This window comes from Ascaphus truei, chromosome 3 (assembly GCF_040206685.1).
Source record: "Ascaphus truei isolate aAscTru1 chromosome 3, aAscTru1.hap1, whole genome shotgun sequence".
NCBI lineage: Eukaryota > Metazoa > Chordata > Amphibia > Anura > Ascaphidae > Ascaphus > Ascaphus truei.
This window is the reverse complement of record NC_134485.1, coordinates 166,838,756-166,858,126: the sequence shown is the minus strand read 5'-3', so window position 1 is coordinate 166,858,126 and position 19,371 is coordinate 166,838,756. Positions and strand designations below refer to the sequence as shown.

Below are 19,371 nucleotides of genomic sequence, written 5' to 3'. Positions count from 1 at the left end.
GTGGCTATTATAACACTTTTATGGGTTTATATACTTGCACTCTGCACATGTTTGAGATGGAAATTTTCTGTGCAGTGCATGAATATTACCTCTGGCACCATTGATTTATTTTTTACCTGTGATTGTTTGCTTTGGGTACTCACTGATGTAGGGTGTCTGTTCCTGAAGGCGTGCGTCACTCCCACAATGGTAGAAACGATGAGAGAGAAATAAGAGTAAGCACTGCAAAACAAATCCGGACTGGAGGCGGGTTAACCAGCAATAAAAATGTATTCAGGCATATTGCCTTTAGATAAACACCAAAGCACGCTCCTCTGACGCGTTTCGTGCCGAATGGCACTTGTCAAAGAGTATTCAAACATATACCTGCCTCCTATTAATATAGGGCGGTTGAGATTAACTAATGTGGCACACCGGCGTCCCACTAGGTCTCTGCCCCCGACTGACATCACCGAACACGTCACCGAGGTGGGCGGTATGCTAGCCGGGATTACCTTGGCCCTCCGCCCACATTTCGCTCAGCACTGGCTCTTGGCAGTGGGAATGGATCAAGAGGCCAGCAGAATCTATCCCGCCCACCCCTGACGTCAGCCATCAGTGTATAGAGGGAACCGATATGCAGCCAATACCCATCCACCCCACCAGCCAATCCACAGCGCCGTGAGAAAGGTAAACAAATACAAATGTAAATGAACATGAGAAAATAGTCTACTACTAACTAAAACAGGAGTTGTTCTGAGTAACTATACAAATGCAATACAGATCTTAGAAACATGACACCTAAATAGGCACTTTATATCATATGGTGATGACCTCATATACATAAATATATCACATTATAAAGTAATAGAACTCTGAACAGGAATATGGTAAAACATGTGCTTAGACCACAAAATACATACAAACCACACACACAAAATATGTATAAAGAATGTAAAAATTAAAAACAAGGATAACGACATATCCATATAAGCATACATATAGTGCAATATCTCATATGGGGATCTATTACCCCTATAAATTTTAAATTAATCTAATATGAAATGTCATAAATGGATAATAAATGCATTGCATTATATATAGTAATTATTAAATTTGTAGATACATTTGTAGATGAATTGAATTAAATCACCTTCGTACATATAAAGAATTGAATGATGAGATAATATTAGAGGATACATAAAACAATACAATATATCTGGTAAATATATTGATATATTAATGAATGGCTGGGAACTATCCTGTGAGAAAATGGGTAAGTTCCCAGTCTACATTAATATCCACGGGAGACACCGCATCCATATTGAATATCCATGCCATTTCTTGTCTATTCAATCTATCACCTCCACGAATGGGGGCAGGGACATGCTCTATACCCGAGAATTGGAAAATAGCAATGCCTCCAATGTGACGCTTGGTGAAATGTTTGGAGACTGGGTGTTGTATATCTTTCTTTTTAATCAAGCGAACATGTTCGCTGATCCTTTGCTTTAATGGTCTAATAGTATGACCTATATAGTATTTGCCGCATCCACATTTAAGAGCATAAACTACGTAGCTTGTGTTACAATTGATGAATGTGTCTATTTCCCTTTTTTGTTTAGGTTGAACACATTTAATGGCTTTAATTAGACGCGCATAACGGCACATGAAGCAAAAACCACATTTATGAAAACCCTTTGGGATACCTTGAATACCGACTGGACTAGATCTAGAGCTAAAGAGACTAGGGGATAAGGATGTTGCTAAAGATCTTGCTTTTCTGAAAACAAATTTAGGTCCCTTTTGTGTCAAGGGTGTCAGCCCCTTATCTAGTTATAAAATGCTCTAATGTTTTAAAATAATTGAGCGTATGGCTACTGCTTGTCTACTTTGTTGAGTAATAAAGAAAGCTGATGCACCTAATGTATGTGTAGTACTTGTATAATAGTGTCCCTTCTTATTTGTTTTTTTGTATTTGGATAATAGAAGGTTCCTATCTGTCTTTCTTCTAACAGTGAGGAAACAAGAAATGCAACAATGTGCAAGTGGTCGGCGCAGTGATGTAAACAAATATTGGTGCCTTTTAAATGTGTATATACTGTATCTAAATATAGCAATAAAAAATAAGTGCATAATTAAATGGTGAATAAAAAAGTGAAAATATTAAATAAGGATTGCAGCTCTAAACCCTTCAAATGGATGGTCTGTCGAATCCACTTCAAACGTTGATTTCTCAGAGTACATGGGAGCGCAGGTTCAATATGAAATAGAAGAAGAATATAACATAGTGCAAATAGAGTATAAAATAGTGAGATGTGTTCAACACTAGATCAATTGGAGACTCACGTGGTGTCAATCAAATATGGGCGTTTCAGAGATCAGTGGCAGTAGGCTTGACTCTGGTATGTGATGTGAAAACCTCAATCGAGTATGATGATACAGGTTTTCACTCATGGAATTTCACCAGTCATGGTATAGAAGAAAAAAGCATCCATAGCGTAATCCAATAAAAAATAAATTTATAGAAACAATAAAATGAACACAGTGTCATAAGAATACAGACACATAAAATGCTGATGTCATCAGATTCGGTTACTCCCCGCTTCCTCCGTCACCGACCTCTCTGTCTCAGCTTCACACTATCCGAATCAATCGTCTGTGAGGCTGCAGGTCAGTGTCCTGATGGTAGGAGGGTCTTTGGAGCGAGCTCTCACGTTCACGAAACAGCCCGGCACAATGCTAAGGGGGAGCAGTCTGGAGATCTCTGGAGTCCTCTGATGATGTCACTTGGGCGACTCTACACGTTTCACTGGGCGTGTAGCTTCATCAGGAGTCATGGAGACCCTACAGACGCTCTGCCTACTAATACCCTGAGTAGTAAACTGATTGGCTGATCAATTAACAAATGGTGAATCAGACAAGGGAACATCCCAGGTCTGCCAATTACATGATATAAAAGATAACGGCGTGATCTCGGCGCGCAATAAAACAATAAAAAATGAAAAAAGGGGGGAGGAAAAAGACAATGATTAGTCACCCAATATCAATAACAAACATTCATAAAAATGGTATAATGTCAATGTCTGAATTGAGACCTTTTGGAATCATAGATTTTATTCTATGAATCCAAAAGGTCTCTCTTTTTGCAAGATCAAGGGACCTATCTCCTCCTCTCCAATGGGGTGTGACATGCTCAATGCCCCTAAAGGTTAATAAACTGGAATCTGAACTATGGAACAGTTCAAAGTGGTTAGGAACACTATGGGTTTGTAGTTTGCGTCTTATGTTTCCCATACAGTATGTTCCATAATTCTTACCTTCAGGGGTCTTGTGGTTCTACCAATATATTGTAATTTACATGGACATTCAATCATGTAAATAACATGATCAGTTTTACAGTTTATAAATTGAGTCGTGTCAAACTTTTCCCCAGTTGTATTGGAGGAGAAGGTGGATACAGAAGATATATCGACGACTTGTTCCTGATTTGGGAGGGAGATATAGATAGATTGCAAATGTTTTTCACATATATAAATAAAAACGATCGTATTGTTTTAATACAAAAATTGAATTTTTAGACCTAGAAGTATATATTGACAACGGACTTATTAAAACAAAAACCTTTTTTAAGGATGTAGATGGAAATAACTACATCCATAGAAAGAGTTGTCACCACCCAAAATGGGTTTCAAATATTCCGTATGGTCATCTTAGACGTATTAGAAGAAACTGTACAGATTTAGATATCTATAAAGATCAGTCAGATATTCTAATTAAGAAATTTAAGGAAAAAGAATATAATCCCAATACCATTTCAGAGGCAGTAGCAAAAACAAACATTTTAGATAGGAATGAATTATTGCACCCAGAAAGAGTTGTGAAATCACAAAGAGAAAGGAATTTTCAAACTACATTCATCACCCGATATAACAGTGAAGCTACAAAAATAGCCAAAATAGTTAATAAACACTGGCATATATTAAAAAATGGTCCCATACTTGCTAACAAAATCCCAGATCGTGCTCATGTCATTTTCAAAAGGGCAAACAACCTTAAGAGTAAACTTGCTCCTAGTACATTTAAAGTTTCAGAAAAAAAGAAAAATCATTGGCTCAAAACACCAGTAGGGTTTTTTAAATGTGGGAATTGTAAAATTTGTAATTTAGGCTCCAAAAAAAATCCACCTTCTCCTTCAATACAACTGGGGAAAAGTTTGACATGACTCAATTTATAAACTGTAAAACTGATCATGTTATTTACATGATTGAATGTCCATGTAAATTACAATACAGTATATTGGTAGAACCACAAGATCCCTGAAGGTAAGAATTATGGAACATACTGTATGGGAAACATAAGATGCAAACTACAAACCCATAGTGTTCCTAAACATTTTGAACTGTTCCATAGTTCAGATTCCAGTTTATTAACCTTTAGGGGCATTGAGCATGTCACACTCCATTGGAGAGGAGATAGGTCCCTTGATCTTGCAAAAAGAGAGTCCTTTTGGATTCATAAAATCAAATCTATGATACCAAAAGGTCTCAATTCAGACATTGACATTATACCATTTTTATGAATGTTTGTTATTGATATTGGGTGACTAATCATTGTCTTTTTCCTCCCCCCTTTTTTCATTTTTTATTGTTTTATTGCGCGCCGAGATCACGCCGTTATCTTTTATATCATGTAATTGGCAGACCTGGGATGTTCCCTTGTCTGATTCACCATTTGTTAATTGATCAGCCAATCAGTTTACTACTCAGGGTATTAGTAGGCAGAGCGTCTGTAGGGTCTCCATGACTCCTGATGAAGCTACACGCCCAGTGAAACGTGTAGAGTCGCCCAAGTGACGTCATCAGAGGACTCCAGAGATCTCCAGACCGCTCCCCCTTAGCATTGTGCCGGGTTGTTTCGTGAACGTGAGAGCTCGCTCCAAAGACCCTCCTACCATCAGGACACTGACCTGCAGCCCCACAGATGATTGATTCGGATAGTGTGAAGCGGAGACAGAAAGGTCGGTGACGGAGGAAGCGGGGAGTAACCGAATCTGATGACATCAGCATTTTATGTGTCTGTATTCTTATGACACTGTGTTCATTTTATTGTTTCTATAAATTTATTTTTTATTGGATTACGCTATGGATGCTTTTTTCTTCTATACCCTGACTGGTGAAATTCCATGAGTGACATCCTGTATCATCATACTCGATTGAGGTTTTCACATCACATACCAGAGTCAAGCCTACTGCCACTGATCTCTGAAACGCCCATATTTGATTGACACCACGTGAGTCTCCAATTGATCTAGTGTTGAACACATCTCACTATTTTATACTCTATTTGCACTATGTTATATTCTTCTTCTATTTCTTCTAACAGTGTCTGTTTGAGCTGAGGTGCATGATATCCCCTCTCAATAAATTTGTTAATAAGTTCTCTTGCCCGTAAATCAAAATTCTCCTCGGTGGAACAAATTCTCCTGAGGCGTAGCAATTGTCCTTTTGGGATCCCTTATTTGAGTGATCTAGCATGATTGCTAGTGGCTAAGAGTAAAGAATTTCTGGAATTAATTTTGCGATAAAGATCTGTTTGTATTACACCCTCCATATCAATATATAGCATGACATCTAAATAACAAATGTGATGTGGATCGTGCTCATAACTGAAATGTAAATTATAATCGTTATTATTAAGTGCCATGATGAATTCTTGTAAAATATTAACGTCACCTTCCCATACCAAGAGTAAGTCATCAATATAATGTTTATAGTAAATAATGCTGTCTAAAGGGATTGAGGTCACCATAAATAAACATAGGGTGCAAAAGAAGTGCCCATAGCAGTACCCCTAATTTGTAAATAAAATTGTGAATCAAAACTAAAATAATTATGTGTCAATAGAAACGTGATAGATTCTAACAAAAACGTGCAAAGTGCTGGTGCAAGATGTGACCAATCCCAAAAATATTCCACTGCTGAAATACCTTGGTCATGCTTAATAATAGAGTGTAGGGAGGTTACATACATCGTAACCCATTGATAATTTGATTTCCACTGTAAATTCTGAATATCTGTGAGTAATTGATTTGTATCCTTTAGAAAGGATGGTAATGAAGCCACTAAAGACTGTAAAAAATGATCAACATAGCGTGAGAGACCATCTCCCAAAGATCCAATGCTTGACATGATCGGTCTACCTGGTGGCCGTGTCAAGGATTTATGGATCTTTGGGAGATGGTAAAAAAAGGGTACGATGGGATGTGGTGGAAACAAAAATTCTAATTCTTTTTTATTGAGGACATATAATAGTTCCCCCATCTCCAACAGACTCCGTAATGCGGTTTGGAACCTTTGAGTTGGGTCACTAGATAATTTTTTTGTAAAATTCGGTGTTCCTCAACTGTCAGAACTTCTGACTGATAATCAGCAGAGGACTGTACCACACTTGCCCCCCCCCCTCCCATTATCCTCTTTTTTTAATGACTATAGAGGGGATGTTTTTGAGGCCATAAAGACCTATTTTCTCCTCTTTTGTCAGATTGTCTGATGGGTGGGGGTGAGGGGTACAGTCCTCTGCTAACTTCCTGAGATCCCTAGCCACCAACTGTTCAAATGTGTTAATGAAGTTTCCCTTTGCTGCATTAGCACAAAAGGTTGACTTCTTTCTGAAATTCGTATGTACATGACTAAAATAAATGAAGAGTTAATGATACCCCTGGCTGTTCTAGACTATCACATTGGTCTTTCCATAGTTCTTCCATGTCTGCAAGTGCACAGTACTCTCTAAAGGACCACTGTGGATCATTATTGATCTCTTATTCTATTGGTAGTTGTGATATCTGTGATAGTATGTTATGTTCACCGACTTCCACCTGGGTGTCACCTGTAACAAAAAGTCTATGTAAACATAATTTACGAGTGAACCATTGTACATCAATAATAGTGTAGAATAACGAGAAATCATTCGATGGGGCAAAATTTAACCCATTGTTAAGAAAACTAAGTTGACGGGGGGTAAGAACAAAGTCAGAAATATTGATGACATTGATCTCAGTGTCTTTTAGGTGTATTTCTTTCTATTCTTGTCTCCCTCTTGGCCTCTTTTTTTTTTTTTGACCTTCTTGTCCTAAAAAAGGTTTCCCCGCTCGATCTCTTTGGTGTTGGTTTGAGGATCCCATTGCCCCTTGACTATGGGGTTCTTTATACTGTTGCGGCCGAGTTTATTCTTACCTTTGCCTGGTCTCGGCCGCGACAGTAACCGGGTGCGCGCCGGGGTGTCCCGTGCGCGCGCCGGGGTGTCCCGTGCGCGCGCCGAAGCCTCGGAGGAGCGGTCCTCCGATCGGGGCTTCCCCCTCCCCTCTCCGGGTCCGCCGGAACCCCCACCGCCGTCCCCCACATCGCGGGACACCAGGGCTCCCTCGGGGAGCCCTGGGCACGTGCGCATGGGGCGCAGGCAAACGATGAAGCGTGACCGCGCATCGGTGACGCGCGGCACGCCGAGGGGATTTGGCTAGCAAGCCGGGAAATCTCCCGGCTTGCGGAACTAGCCAAGTAAGAATTAAACGTGCCACCACTGTATGTACCCCTTGCTTCCCCACTTTTTCTCCAAATGTCCTCTGTACGATCAAAGGAGACTTAAAGTCCATGACCTTCTCCCTCTGACATATCTGATTCATAACTGGAGGTATCGGTGGGGTGGTTTTTAAGGATTGATTTTTTTTAGGGGTACTGGCACCTCCCTCTCTTTCCCTGTTAAATCTGTGGAGACATTTGGCTCTGCTCCTGTTGATGTTAATAGGTCCTACTGTATATTCTGCCAGATATACACCTGTTTAAGGTAATCTTGTTTGTCTCGTTCAAACTTGGTTTGTTTTTTATTAATAATTATTTTCTCCAAGTCTTCTATATTATTTAACAGTATATTGTCATTGTGATGATATTGTTCCATTTTTTCAAAAGCTTTCAATTTGGTCTGTAAAGTCGTGATTTCAATACCCAAATTCAGTCTTTCTTTGGTTTTATATTGGATGATAGTGTTCATGAGTTTGAATGCACAATCATCCAAAATCCCTCTCCATTCATCTTCTAATTCCTGGTTGTTATTAAACCCAAAAGTTGGGGACTCTTATATCCTCAGACCTCTAGGAATTCTCTTGGTGCGGATATAATTTTCTAGTGTCGTAATGTCCCACCATAAGCGTATGTTAGATGAGAGTAATTTTTCCAACCGTAAAAAGTGGGTAATGAGGACTGATAGTTCCTCACAGTGTAAGTCTCCTCCCTCATCAAAGACGTGTTCCGCACGCCAAGGGATTCCCGGCTAGCATAACGCCCACCTCGGTGACGTGTTCGGGGGCGGAGACCTAGCAGGGACGCCAGTGTGCCACATTAGTTAATCTCAACCACCCTATATAAACAGGAGGCAGGTATATGTTTGAGTACTCTTTGACAAAGTGCCATTCGGCACGAAACGCGTCAGAGGAGCGTGCTTTGGTGTGTATCTATAGGCAATATGCCTTAATACATTTTTATTGCTGGTTAAACCCGCCTCCAGTCCGGATTTGTTTTGCAGTGCTTAGTCCTATTTCTCTCTCACCAAATGACACAATGTTAGACGATACAAAACACAACAAGAGAACTCTCATAGGGGAGAAAAAATAGGATATATCAAAAAAATGTGTCCAAAAGCTAATGTAGGAGGCAGTGGATGTGTGTGACGATTCAGGGGATTCCTCCCCCTTCTTTCTCTCCCTCTGTCCCATCTCCTTCCAATCCCTCTACCCTTTACCACTCCTGTCCCGCTCCGTCTACCTCTGTCTCTACCCCACTGCCTCAGCGCATGCCCCGCAGGTCTCGTGCGCCCGCGCGGTCCCCGAGCCCCTGCGGTGACGCTCCCCGCTCCCAGACACCCGCTATGCCCGCGCCTTACCTTCCCTGGCGGCTCCGTCCGCTCCTCTGCCTCCCTGCATCGGGGTACCCACGGCGTAGAGCTCCGCGCACCTGGTGACGCGGCCTGTGCGCGCGCTCCCTCGGCTTGCAGAGGGCGCACGCACACGCTCCCCTTCTGGGCTCCGTCACCCTTCTGGTTCCTCCTCCCGGTCCCTGCGAGCCATCTCCCTGTCGCAGCCTGTGCGCACGCACCCTCTGTTTACAGGGGGCGCGCGCACTCCTCTTCTTGGGCCTGCCACGTTCCTGACTCCTCCTCCCAGTCCCTACAGGCCATTCCCCTGAATGCCCCTTCTGTCTCCTCCTCTTCTCTCCATGACCTATCCCTGTTGTCTCCCACTTCTCTCTCTGCTCCTCCCCTCTCTCCTATTGGTGTGCCTCCCTTTATAATCCCTGTCCGTCCTCTCTATCGTCGCTCTGCATAGTTCCTGTTTCCCTGTGTGTGCTGACCTATGCTGTGCTCTATCTGTGTCCCTGCTGTATCCTGCGTTTACTGTGGATTTCCCTGGCTTTGACCCCTGCTTGTCCTGGACTACCCTGCTCTCTGTACCCCTTGAACCTTGCAACGAACTCTACCTTGCTGACCTCTGGAATCCTTGTACCTGGCTTTGTACCCTGACGACTCTACTCTCTGGACCCCTGGACATTGGCACACGGACACGACCATTCTTACGCTTACACCAACAGACGTTGCAAGTATCGTTAACCACTCTCTCTACAGGCCCAGAAACGCTACACCACACTCCGGGTTTGCTCCCACTGCTGTGGGTGTGTGGTGTAATACCGTTCCCACCTCAGTACTGGGGACTTGCCAGGTCTGCGGGCATACAGACATGACAATGTGTAGGATGAAATATCACTTGATAAGTAGCCAATGACGACAGCAACATGGGGGAGTGGAGAATGTCCGTGAGACGAATCAATAGGATATAGATGTGGAATATATCAGGCTGATGAATATCTTCTGTGGGAAGAGTATAAAGTCAGCAATATAGCAGCAGGGGTATATAGGAATGGTCTCACCAGGTAATGTATCCGCGATGACCCTAAAGGGTCTCCGCGTCCCTCCGTCAGCTGCACCAACGAATTCACGCTGGGGATGATCCTGTGTTGCTGATCCAGGTAACACTGGAGACGCTGTTCCACTTCCTATAAACCTCCCTCACACGCGGCAGCTGTATTGGTTCTGTTTGGAAAGTATCACACCAGGTTGAATAATCACTGGTGTGTCCACTAGATGCCAGACTCGGCCAAACATGCAAAGAAATGCAGCCTTCCACTTCATTGGATCTATGTATACCTAAATTGTTACTCTCCACTCCTCCCAAATAGCCAGGTACTCCTCACACAATCAGCTGTAGGACATGAGTGACGTAGACCTACGCGTTTCGTCAGCTGTTGCGCCGACTTCTTCACCCTTATTTATTTATTTTATTTATAAAATATTTTACCAGGAAGTAATACATTGAGAGTTACCTCTCGTTTTCAAGTATGTCCTGGGCACAGAGTTAAGACAAATAATACATGGTTACAAATACAGTTATATAAATGAACAGGGTATACATTATATACAAGACATTGCATGCACAGTTAAAGAAAATATATATTATGGGCGTATGAAACAGACAGACCAGATTAAAATATGAGACAGCCTTAGATTTGAAAGAACTTAAACTGGTGGTGGATGTGAGAGTCTCTGGTAGGTTGTTCCAGTTTTGGGGTGCACGGTAAGAGAAGGAGGAACGGCCGGATAATTTGTTGAGCCTTGGGACCATGAACAATCTTTTGGAGTCTGATCTCAGGTGATAAGTGCTGCATGTGGTATGGGTGAGGAGTTTGTTCAGATAGATGGGTAGCTTGCCCAGAAAGTATTTGAAGGCAAGACAGGAAGGTGAACTTTGCGCCTAGACTCGAGTGATGACCAATCTAGTTCTTTGAGCATTTCGCAGTGATGTGTGTTGTAGTTGCATTGGAGAACAAAACGACAAATTGAATTGTAGAGGGTGTCAAGTTTGCCAAGGTGGGTTTGAGGTGCCGAACCATATACTATGTCTCCATAGTCAATAATTGGCATTAGCATCTGCTGTGCGATACGTTTTCTGACCAGGAGACTTAGGGAGGATTTGTTCCTGTAAAGTACCCCTAGTTTGGCATAGGTCTTGGTTGTCAGGGTATCAATGTGCATCCCGAATGTTAAGTGGGAGTCAAACCATAGGCCCAGGTATTTAAAAGTAGTGTCAGGGGTTAGGGTGGTGCTAGCGTTGGTTCTGATCTGGAGCTCAGTCGCTGAAGCTTTAAAAATTTAGTCTTGGTCCCAAATACCATTGTTACAGTTTTGTCAGTGTTTAAAAACAGTTTGTTTTGGGAAATCCAGTTTTCGAGTCTCAAAAAGTCAGACTGAAGTATGTGTTAAAGGTCAGAGAGGCTATGGCTGTGTGCATATATGATTGTGTCATCTGCATACATGTGTATTGAGGCTTCCTTACAAGCTGTGAGCAGATCATTAATGAACACTGAGAAGAGTAGGGGCCCCAGAACAGAGCCTTGCGGGACACCACAGGTGATATCCAGGGGGTTGAAGTTAGAGCCCGAGATGGACACATGTTGGGATCTGCCTGATAGGTAGGACTGAAACCAGTTTAAAGCATGCTTCCTTATTCCAGAGCACTGGAGTTTGTTAAGCAGGATAGCATGATCAACTGTATCAAAAGCCTTTGCAAAATCTAGGAATACTTCACCAGTGAATTGTCCCCGTTCCATTCCACACTGGGTTTCATTGCAAACTTTTAGCAGGGTAGTTACGGTGGAGTGTTTGGGACGAAAGCCAGATTGGAATTGGTTAGGGAAATTTGTCTTGGTATAGTAATCGCTTAATTGGGAGTGGACACATTTTTCCATGACTTTGGATAGAATTGGGAGAAGTGAGATTGGCCTATAGTTTGAGACAGTGTTTTTGTCCCCACTTTTGAAGATTGGGACAACTCTGGCAGTTTTCCAGGTCTTAGGGATATGGCCTGCAGACAGGGTAGAGTTGACTATGGAAGCAATTGGTTTGGCAATGGCTGGGGCACCAAGTCGTAGGAACCTAGATTGTAGTAAGTCAGGTCCACATTGGCTGCTTAGTTTTAGTTTGAGGAGCGCTTGTATAATCTCCTCTTCAGATACTGGGCCAAATTCAAAATTGTGGGCAGTGTTGGGAGGGGTTGGGGCTATGTGGGTACTCCCAGGATGAGATTCAGGTTTGTGGTTTGGGCTGCGTTTCGCTAATAAGTTAGTGGCACACCCCACAAAGTAATCATTGAATGCATTTGCAATGTCAGTGGGGTTTGTCAGAGTAATATCCCCTTTAGTGATATTACTTGGTTGTTGATGGATAGAAGGCTGGGATATATTGTTGATAACCTTCCAGAAGATAGCTGGGTTTGATGTATTTTGGTGGAGATTGTCAGAGTAATATTGTGCTTTTGCGTGCCTTGTTTGCCTTGTGCACATGTTCCGCAGGCATCTGTAGTGATTGAGATCCTTGGTAGTGCCAGTTACTTTGTAGCTTTTCCACAAGGTATCCCTGAGCTGGTAGAGTGCAATAAGGTCAGTTGTAACCCATGGAAGGTGGGCCCCCCATACCCTTATTTTGCCTGGTGGAGCATGGGTATCGCAGAGTTTTAAGAACTCGGATTGGAAATAGTCGAGCTCAAAATCAGGGTCGGGAATTAAATTGATTCTGTGCCATGGGCAGTTGGTAAGGTCATCCAGAAACTGTTGTGGGTTAAAGTTTTTAAATGTTCTAGTGAGGAGAACTTTAGGGCTTGAATGGGGCGGTTTAATTTTCCTTACACAGTACACTATTGCATAGTCACTGAAAATATCAGGAAGGATGCCAGAGGATTGGATTCTGCTGGGGTTTGAGGAAAGAATCCAGTCTAGCAAGGAATGGTTATGCGATTTCAGGTTTGTCCATGTGGGTTGGGAAATGAGTTGTGATAGGTTAAGTGACTTGAGTTGTATCTGGATTTTGTGGTTTTTAGGGTCAAGCCAATTGAAGTTGAAATCCCCAAGAACTAGCAGCTCACTCTTCTCATTCAGAGAAGAAATGGAGCCAAGAAACTGGGTGATATCAGTCAGGGATTGTAGAGGGGTTTTAGGGGGGCGGTAGATGCCAGCGAGCAAGATGGGCTTAGAAAAGGGGAGGCAGATTTTGCCAACTAGAATTTCAAAAGAGGGTGGGCTTGGGGGGCAATTTAACAGTGTAAATTGTAAGGTGTCTGCAATATAAAATAACACCCCTCCTCCTCTCTTTGACCTATCTCACCCTTGTTGGTTCCCGTTTCTTCTCCTCATTTTGAGGTTGCCATGATAAAACATATTCGCAAAGGATGGGACCAATACCCAAAAACCTCCTCTGACCCTCGGATGGGGGGGGGGGGGGCATGAAAATGAAGCAATCATTAATTGACAAAGTATTTCGCACAGAGCTCTTCCAACCAGTAGAGTCAGCTATATCTCTGAAGTATTCATAATTGGCAATGATATAGTCATATATTTCTGATACAGTGGCTTTCTTATCTGTTGCATCATTAATTGCTGAAAAAATCATATATGCAAAGCTGCATTCGGGTCGCTAATAAGCAGTTGACATCGCACTGTGTCTCAAGCAACAGTCGGCAGTGAGTGAACACAATGTATAACGTATAAGAACACATTGAACATTTAAGTTTTGTAAAAAAAAAAATGTAAAAAAAATTAAAACAACCACATTTTGATAACGTCTTGAGTGATCAAGGCCAGAAAACAATAAGTACTTGCATTGCAGTATCCGTCAGGCACCTGTTTGAGACTTATTCTACTGAATCAACACCAAGTCCCAATAGACAAACACATTCACTTTGCCATCGGCCGGACAGGCACCAAACTACAAACAAACAAATCAGAAATCTATCTAGCATATCCCTGTTAAATACAGGTGTGAATAACAACACAAAGAGTTGCCTAGAGCTAAACGAGCTAAAAGGGCTGTATATTAATTACATCTCCAAAACAAAACAATTGTTGTCCAGAGTTTCGTTGAGGAAAGCCAGAGATACAAACTGACTATTTCTGTATCTGCTTATCATTTCTGACCTTCTAAACCACACAAGTGTCATGTTTAGTGGCCGATCCGCAACAGGCCCCTTCAATTAAGTCTTCTTTGAAGACTAGCACAAACCCATTAAAAGTCCTGACCTGGTACAAACCCAATATAGTATATTTTTAAACTCACACTGTAGCGCACTAACCCCTGAAGCACCAGATTGACCAAAATACCCAATATCTCATGATATTATCATGACATAAGGCAACAATGGGAAGGTTATTTTTCTGATTTCCACTAAAGAAAACCAGCGGAGTGAATATAAAGTACATGACAAATATAAGCTAAGGAATTTGAAACTAAGTAGTGCCTCTTTAAAACACCCAATTTATATAACAATAATCTATATTATGGGTCATTATGGCTTTACTGTATATGGTTATGCAGCACCATTTTTCAGAGTTTTTCATTTAAATTGCAAGTGACCATCTTCCTATCTTGCACAAAGCAATTTGACTTCAATACATAAAATATACCACACACACGCATGCACGCACGTGCACACGCGCACACACACACACAATCCACTGTACCTCCCTATTTTCTCAAGTCTACCTTAAACCAGCAACCTCCTCTCACCCCACTGCTCAAAAGCCTATAGGAGTTAAACTCATATAATGTTAGTGACTTGTCCCCTGAGTATGTCCTGCTCTTGTAGTGTTCAAAATTATGGTTTTCTTAATACCTAGCTTCTGGTGTTAAAATAGTAACCTTTTAGACTATACTGGGCTCTGAAGAAATCCCAATTTAGTCTCACAGGTCCCCAATATTTCCAATGCTTATATCCCCTGAACATTGCACCAGAATTAAAAATCAAAAATAGCATTGTAAAAGGCAAAAAGAGATCTCCAAAAGTAGGTTTAAAAAAAAAAAAAAAAAAAAAAAATAAATGACAATGTTACTTTTAACCTCCCATGTTGTACTGTTTGTGGCATACAAATAAAAGATAACAATAATAATAATATTAATAAAACTGCATCAATAGATAATTGGGTAGGTAGAAGCCAAACCTATGAAAATACCTGAATATAAGAATAATAATGAGCTACTGTATAATCCTCTTCTTTAAAAAAAAAATATATATATATTATTTAAGTAATAATCCCCGAAGAACAGGGCATTATTGGCCAGTAATGCCCTGTTCTGAGGGGATTATTACTATTATAGGCTAATGTAAGCTTATTTCATAAATAATAGACACTTTTGTACAGTTATATAGATTTTTTAATTAAAATAAAATGGTAAATACATGAAACCACCTCTACGCTTACACTGCAGATATTTTTTTCCCCCCCATGCTGCCCCCTCTGTGTACACACACACACACCAGCTCAACACACACAAACTGCTGCCACACACACACACACACAAACACACAAACACAGCACCTCTACACACACACACTGGAGCTCTAGACACACAACACAGCACCTCCTCTACACACACAACACAGCAGCTCTACACACACACACAACACAGCAGCTCTACACCCACCCACACACAACACAGCAGCTCTATACACACACACACACACACACACACACACACAACACAGCAGCTCTATACACACACACACAAAACAGCAGCTCTACACACACAAACTCTGCTTCTACACACACATGCTACACCCATAAACACTGCTGCTGACACTGACACACACACACACACACACACACACACACACACTAAAAAATGCAGCCACTTGCTAAACTTTGCACTCTCACCCCCACATCTACACACAACACAGCACCTCTACACATACAACATACACACACAACACTGCACCTCTATACACAGCACCTCTACACACAACACAGCACCTCTACACACACACAAACTGCTGCTACACACACATGCTACACCCATAAACACTGCTGCTGACAGACATACGCACACTGGAGCTCTATACACAAAGCACCTCTACACAGATATACAACACAACAGCACACACACACTACTACTGACACACACACACAAACTGCGGCCACAAAAACTGCAGACAGCCACTTACTTCTTTGCAGACTCTCTCCCCCCCACCCAATTCAACTGAATCTGCTCAGAAAATCTCAGTCAGCTCGGGAGGGGGAGGAGTCAATCCGTGGCTGATACTTCCTGACCAATCGCCTGCCCTGTCTCAGAGCTGTTACTTCACTCTAACCAATCCCCTGCCCTGTCTCAGCTGTTCTGAAAGCTGATTGGCTGGAAATAAACACATTGAAAACTGCACTTTGCAAGTTGCCAAAATTCTGGGATAATGCCCGGAATTTTAACCAATCAGAGAGCAGGGTTTTCAATAATGCCTGGAATTTTACTGATTTAGCCTATAATATTGATTACAAGCTACAGGGTATATAATTTAGACATGCTATAATTAAAAGTCTAACTGTATAAATATTCCAGAGCACGATTTGTTATATCTGAGATTGAAAGGGTTAGGCTGCGGCCCCGCTAGCGCTGAGCGGGCGGTGCTTGGCGAGGTGACTTGCATATATATATATATTATATATATGCAAGTCCCCGCTCACGCGATCCACACGCGGGTATGCGCATGCACACACGCGATGCGCTTAGGTAAATAAAAATTTTAAACTTTCCCGCTCGCTCAATATTCGACAATGCTGCACCCCCCTCCCCCCGCGCGCGAGCAGACGCAGGACACCCGCCACGCATGCTTTGAGCGCCAGCACGCTCAGCGCTAGCCGGGTGCAGCCTTATAGGTTGAAAAATCCAAAGGACTGACAAGACTAAGCATTCAACATTCCCCCCCAGAGATTTAATTTTCTGGAACTACAAAGACATGAGCAGTGGCATTGAAAGAAGCATGCCAAGAGCAGTTGGCAAATAAATGTGAACACTGAATGACATAATATATATTTGACAGTATATCCATGTGAAATGTCTCCTCCACTATCTCAAACTCAACATTAAGGTAACAGTAATACATGTTAAAATTACTTTTTATATTATTTACTTTCTGATCACTATTTATTTTATATACAGTAGTTTAACATTGTATCTATATATTGTACATTCTTATCAATTTTAATTGTATCTGGAAAATTCTACCAGTACAATATTTTAGCTGCCAAATTAAAATGACTTTTTGTTACGTTATAGGGAGCATTCATACTTTGTCCAGCAAACTTTGTCAATGAACTGCTTCATTGACATTTTGTCCCATTCTGCAGCATGAGGTGCCTTCCATGGAGCATCCACTGGAATCTGAAAAGAGAGATATTGTTTCATACAGTATTGTTGTATAGTGCAGCGGTGCGCAAACTGGGGGGCGTGAGATTAACTGCGGGGGGCGCGGGGTTTACAGAGGCCCTGTGCGCTTCCTGAAGGCACTTTAATTAAGTGCCGGGGAAGCAGCGAAGGCCTCTGTAAACCTTACTTACCGTGGTTCAGCCGGCATCTGCCGTGGCAACGTGGCATCAAATGATGCCTGGAACCAAGGTAGGGAGGGGGGCGCGCGGAGAGCAGGAGAGCCGGCAGGGGGGCGCAGGGGAAAAAGATTGCACTCCCGTGGTATAGTGAACAAAACAGGAGGGGAGGGGGTGGCCCCTGCTCAGCCTAATATAATGTAACTAGAGGGGTGCAAACTAGGATTAGTTATATTGACAAAAAGATAAAATAATCCCTTAGCAATGCACTTAAACTCATTGTATCCAGGAAATATAATCATTAACTGGAAATCGATGGAATGCCCTGTAGGATAAACACCATCTCCACTAAATGTAAAGTAATAAATAAATGATTTGGATAGAAATTTAAGGAAGACAAATTAAAAACGAAATCCAAATTAGCGCTTCAAAATTTACAGCTGAGGGGGCTGGGAAAATTCCCTCATCTCCCCTAAATTTCTTTGAAACTTTGATTCAAATAAGTATCAAAAGCACTTTAATTAAAGTAGAACTTGGTATCTGAGTGATACTTCGGATATCAATATACCAATTTGGATAAATCACTGTTAGTGACAAAAAATATTTACAATAAGAAATTAAACTTTAAAGCTAAATATGTGCATATATACAATGTAAAAAAAGTAGTGAATAAGCTCTGTGGAGGGTCCCCTGTTTGTATTGAGGCCAGCAGTAGTAAACTCACTGTCAAGAAAAGTAACTTTGAAATCTGCAGCGTAAGTGAAAACAAGTTAACAGTGTTATCCTTATGAATAAAAGAGTAAACAGAGCTGATAATCTGTGTATATAAACTATTCAAATTCTCCCTTTCTACTAGTGGTTGCCTCGTGGGCCCACATCTTTGTTAGCTGGCTCAGTTAATAAATAACTCAAAGATTGTCAGATAATTACTGTACACCATGCGGCTGCATATATATATGCACATTAATAAGCGAATATTATAGTGGGTCCCCAGATAGCACAGAAGACCTTGGTAATAGGCTCACTGTGTGATTCAATTGCAACAATTGGACCACAAGTAGTAGGTAAACTGCGACATTTGTATCAAAGTGGATAGCTTAAAAAAACTGCAGCATGAGTGAAAAACAAGTGTACAGTAGCAATGTGATCACTGCTAAAGAGAGAGTAAACAGAGCTTGTGCTTCTATTGTAGTGCCTAGTAATGTTAGATCTCTCTGCTAGTGGCTGTCTCGTGGGCCCATATCTTTATTAACTTGCTAAGCTATATAAATCATTCAAATAAGGGAAATGAAGCTGTAAAGTATAAGGCTTTGTCCATAGTGAAAGCGAGCACGAGCGCTGCAATGCTACGTGTCTCACGTGAGCTTTCCTCTCCGGCAATGTGTGGACTGTAGGTTTTTGGAAAGCGAGTGAGGGGGTGGGCACAGTCATGATGTGGAGGGGCGTGTCAAGGAAGTGTCATGCATGAGAACACGCCTTTAACAAATAATAAAATGCATAATGCCATGCAATTTACAGAAGTATTCTACAAACATATATATACACACTATGACATGCATGAAAACCTGCATAGTTAAAAACGTTTTTTATAAAATATGATGCATTGAAATAAGCATTGTACACTACAAAAAAATTTGACATTTATATTCAAATAATGGACAATACATAAGAAATTTCTCTCCATAAATTATCATTGATATTTCTGTCATGGTATGAATTAAAGGTTCACGTTTGTAAACCTCAGAAATCATATTTTCAATAGTTGAGTTATCTACATTCTCACAGCAAGCAAGCACAACTGACAACAAGTAATTTTAACAGTATCCAGGCAGAATACCTTACTAAACTTTCAGCCGCTCACATGACCAGGCTGTATCGCTGCAATAGCAAACAAGTTTGTCTCCCCTGATTTTGGTATCCATGTTTCACA

General features: G+C 41.5%; 1 protein-coding gene across 1 annotated transcript in view; it reads right to left on the bottom strand.

Moving 5' to 3' along the window:
* Positions 1 to 19,371, bottom strand: part of LOC142489262 (amine oxidase [flavin-containing] A-like) — a 182,786-nt gene that overhangs the window by 62,025 nt on the left and 101,390 nt on the right. Inside the window, exon 5 of the mRNA XM_075589722.1 lies at positions 17,189 to 17,280. Within this exon, the coding sequence (XP_075445837.1) occupies positions 17,189 to 17,280 (92 nt within the window). The remainder of the gene's footprint in view (positions 1 to 17,188; positions 17,281 to 19,371) is intronic.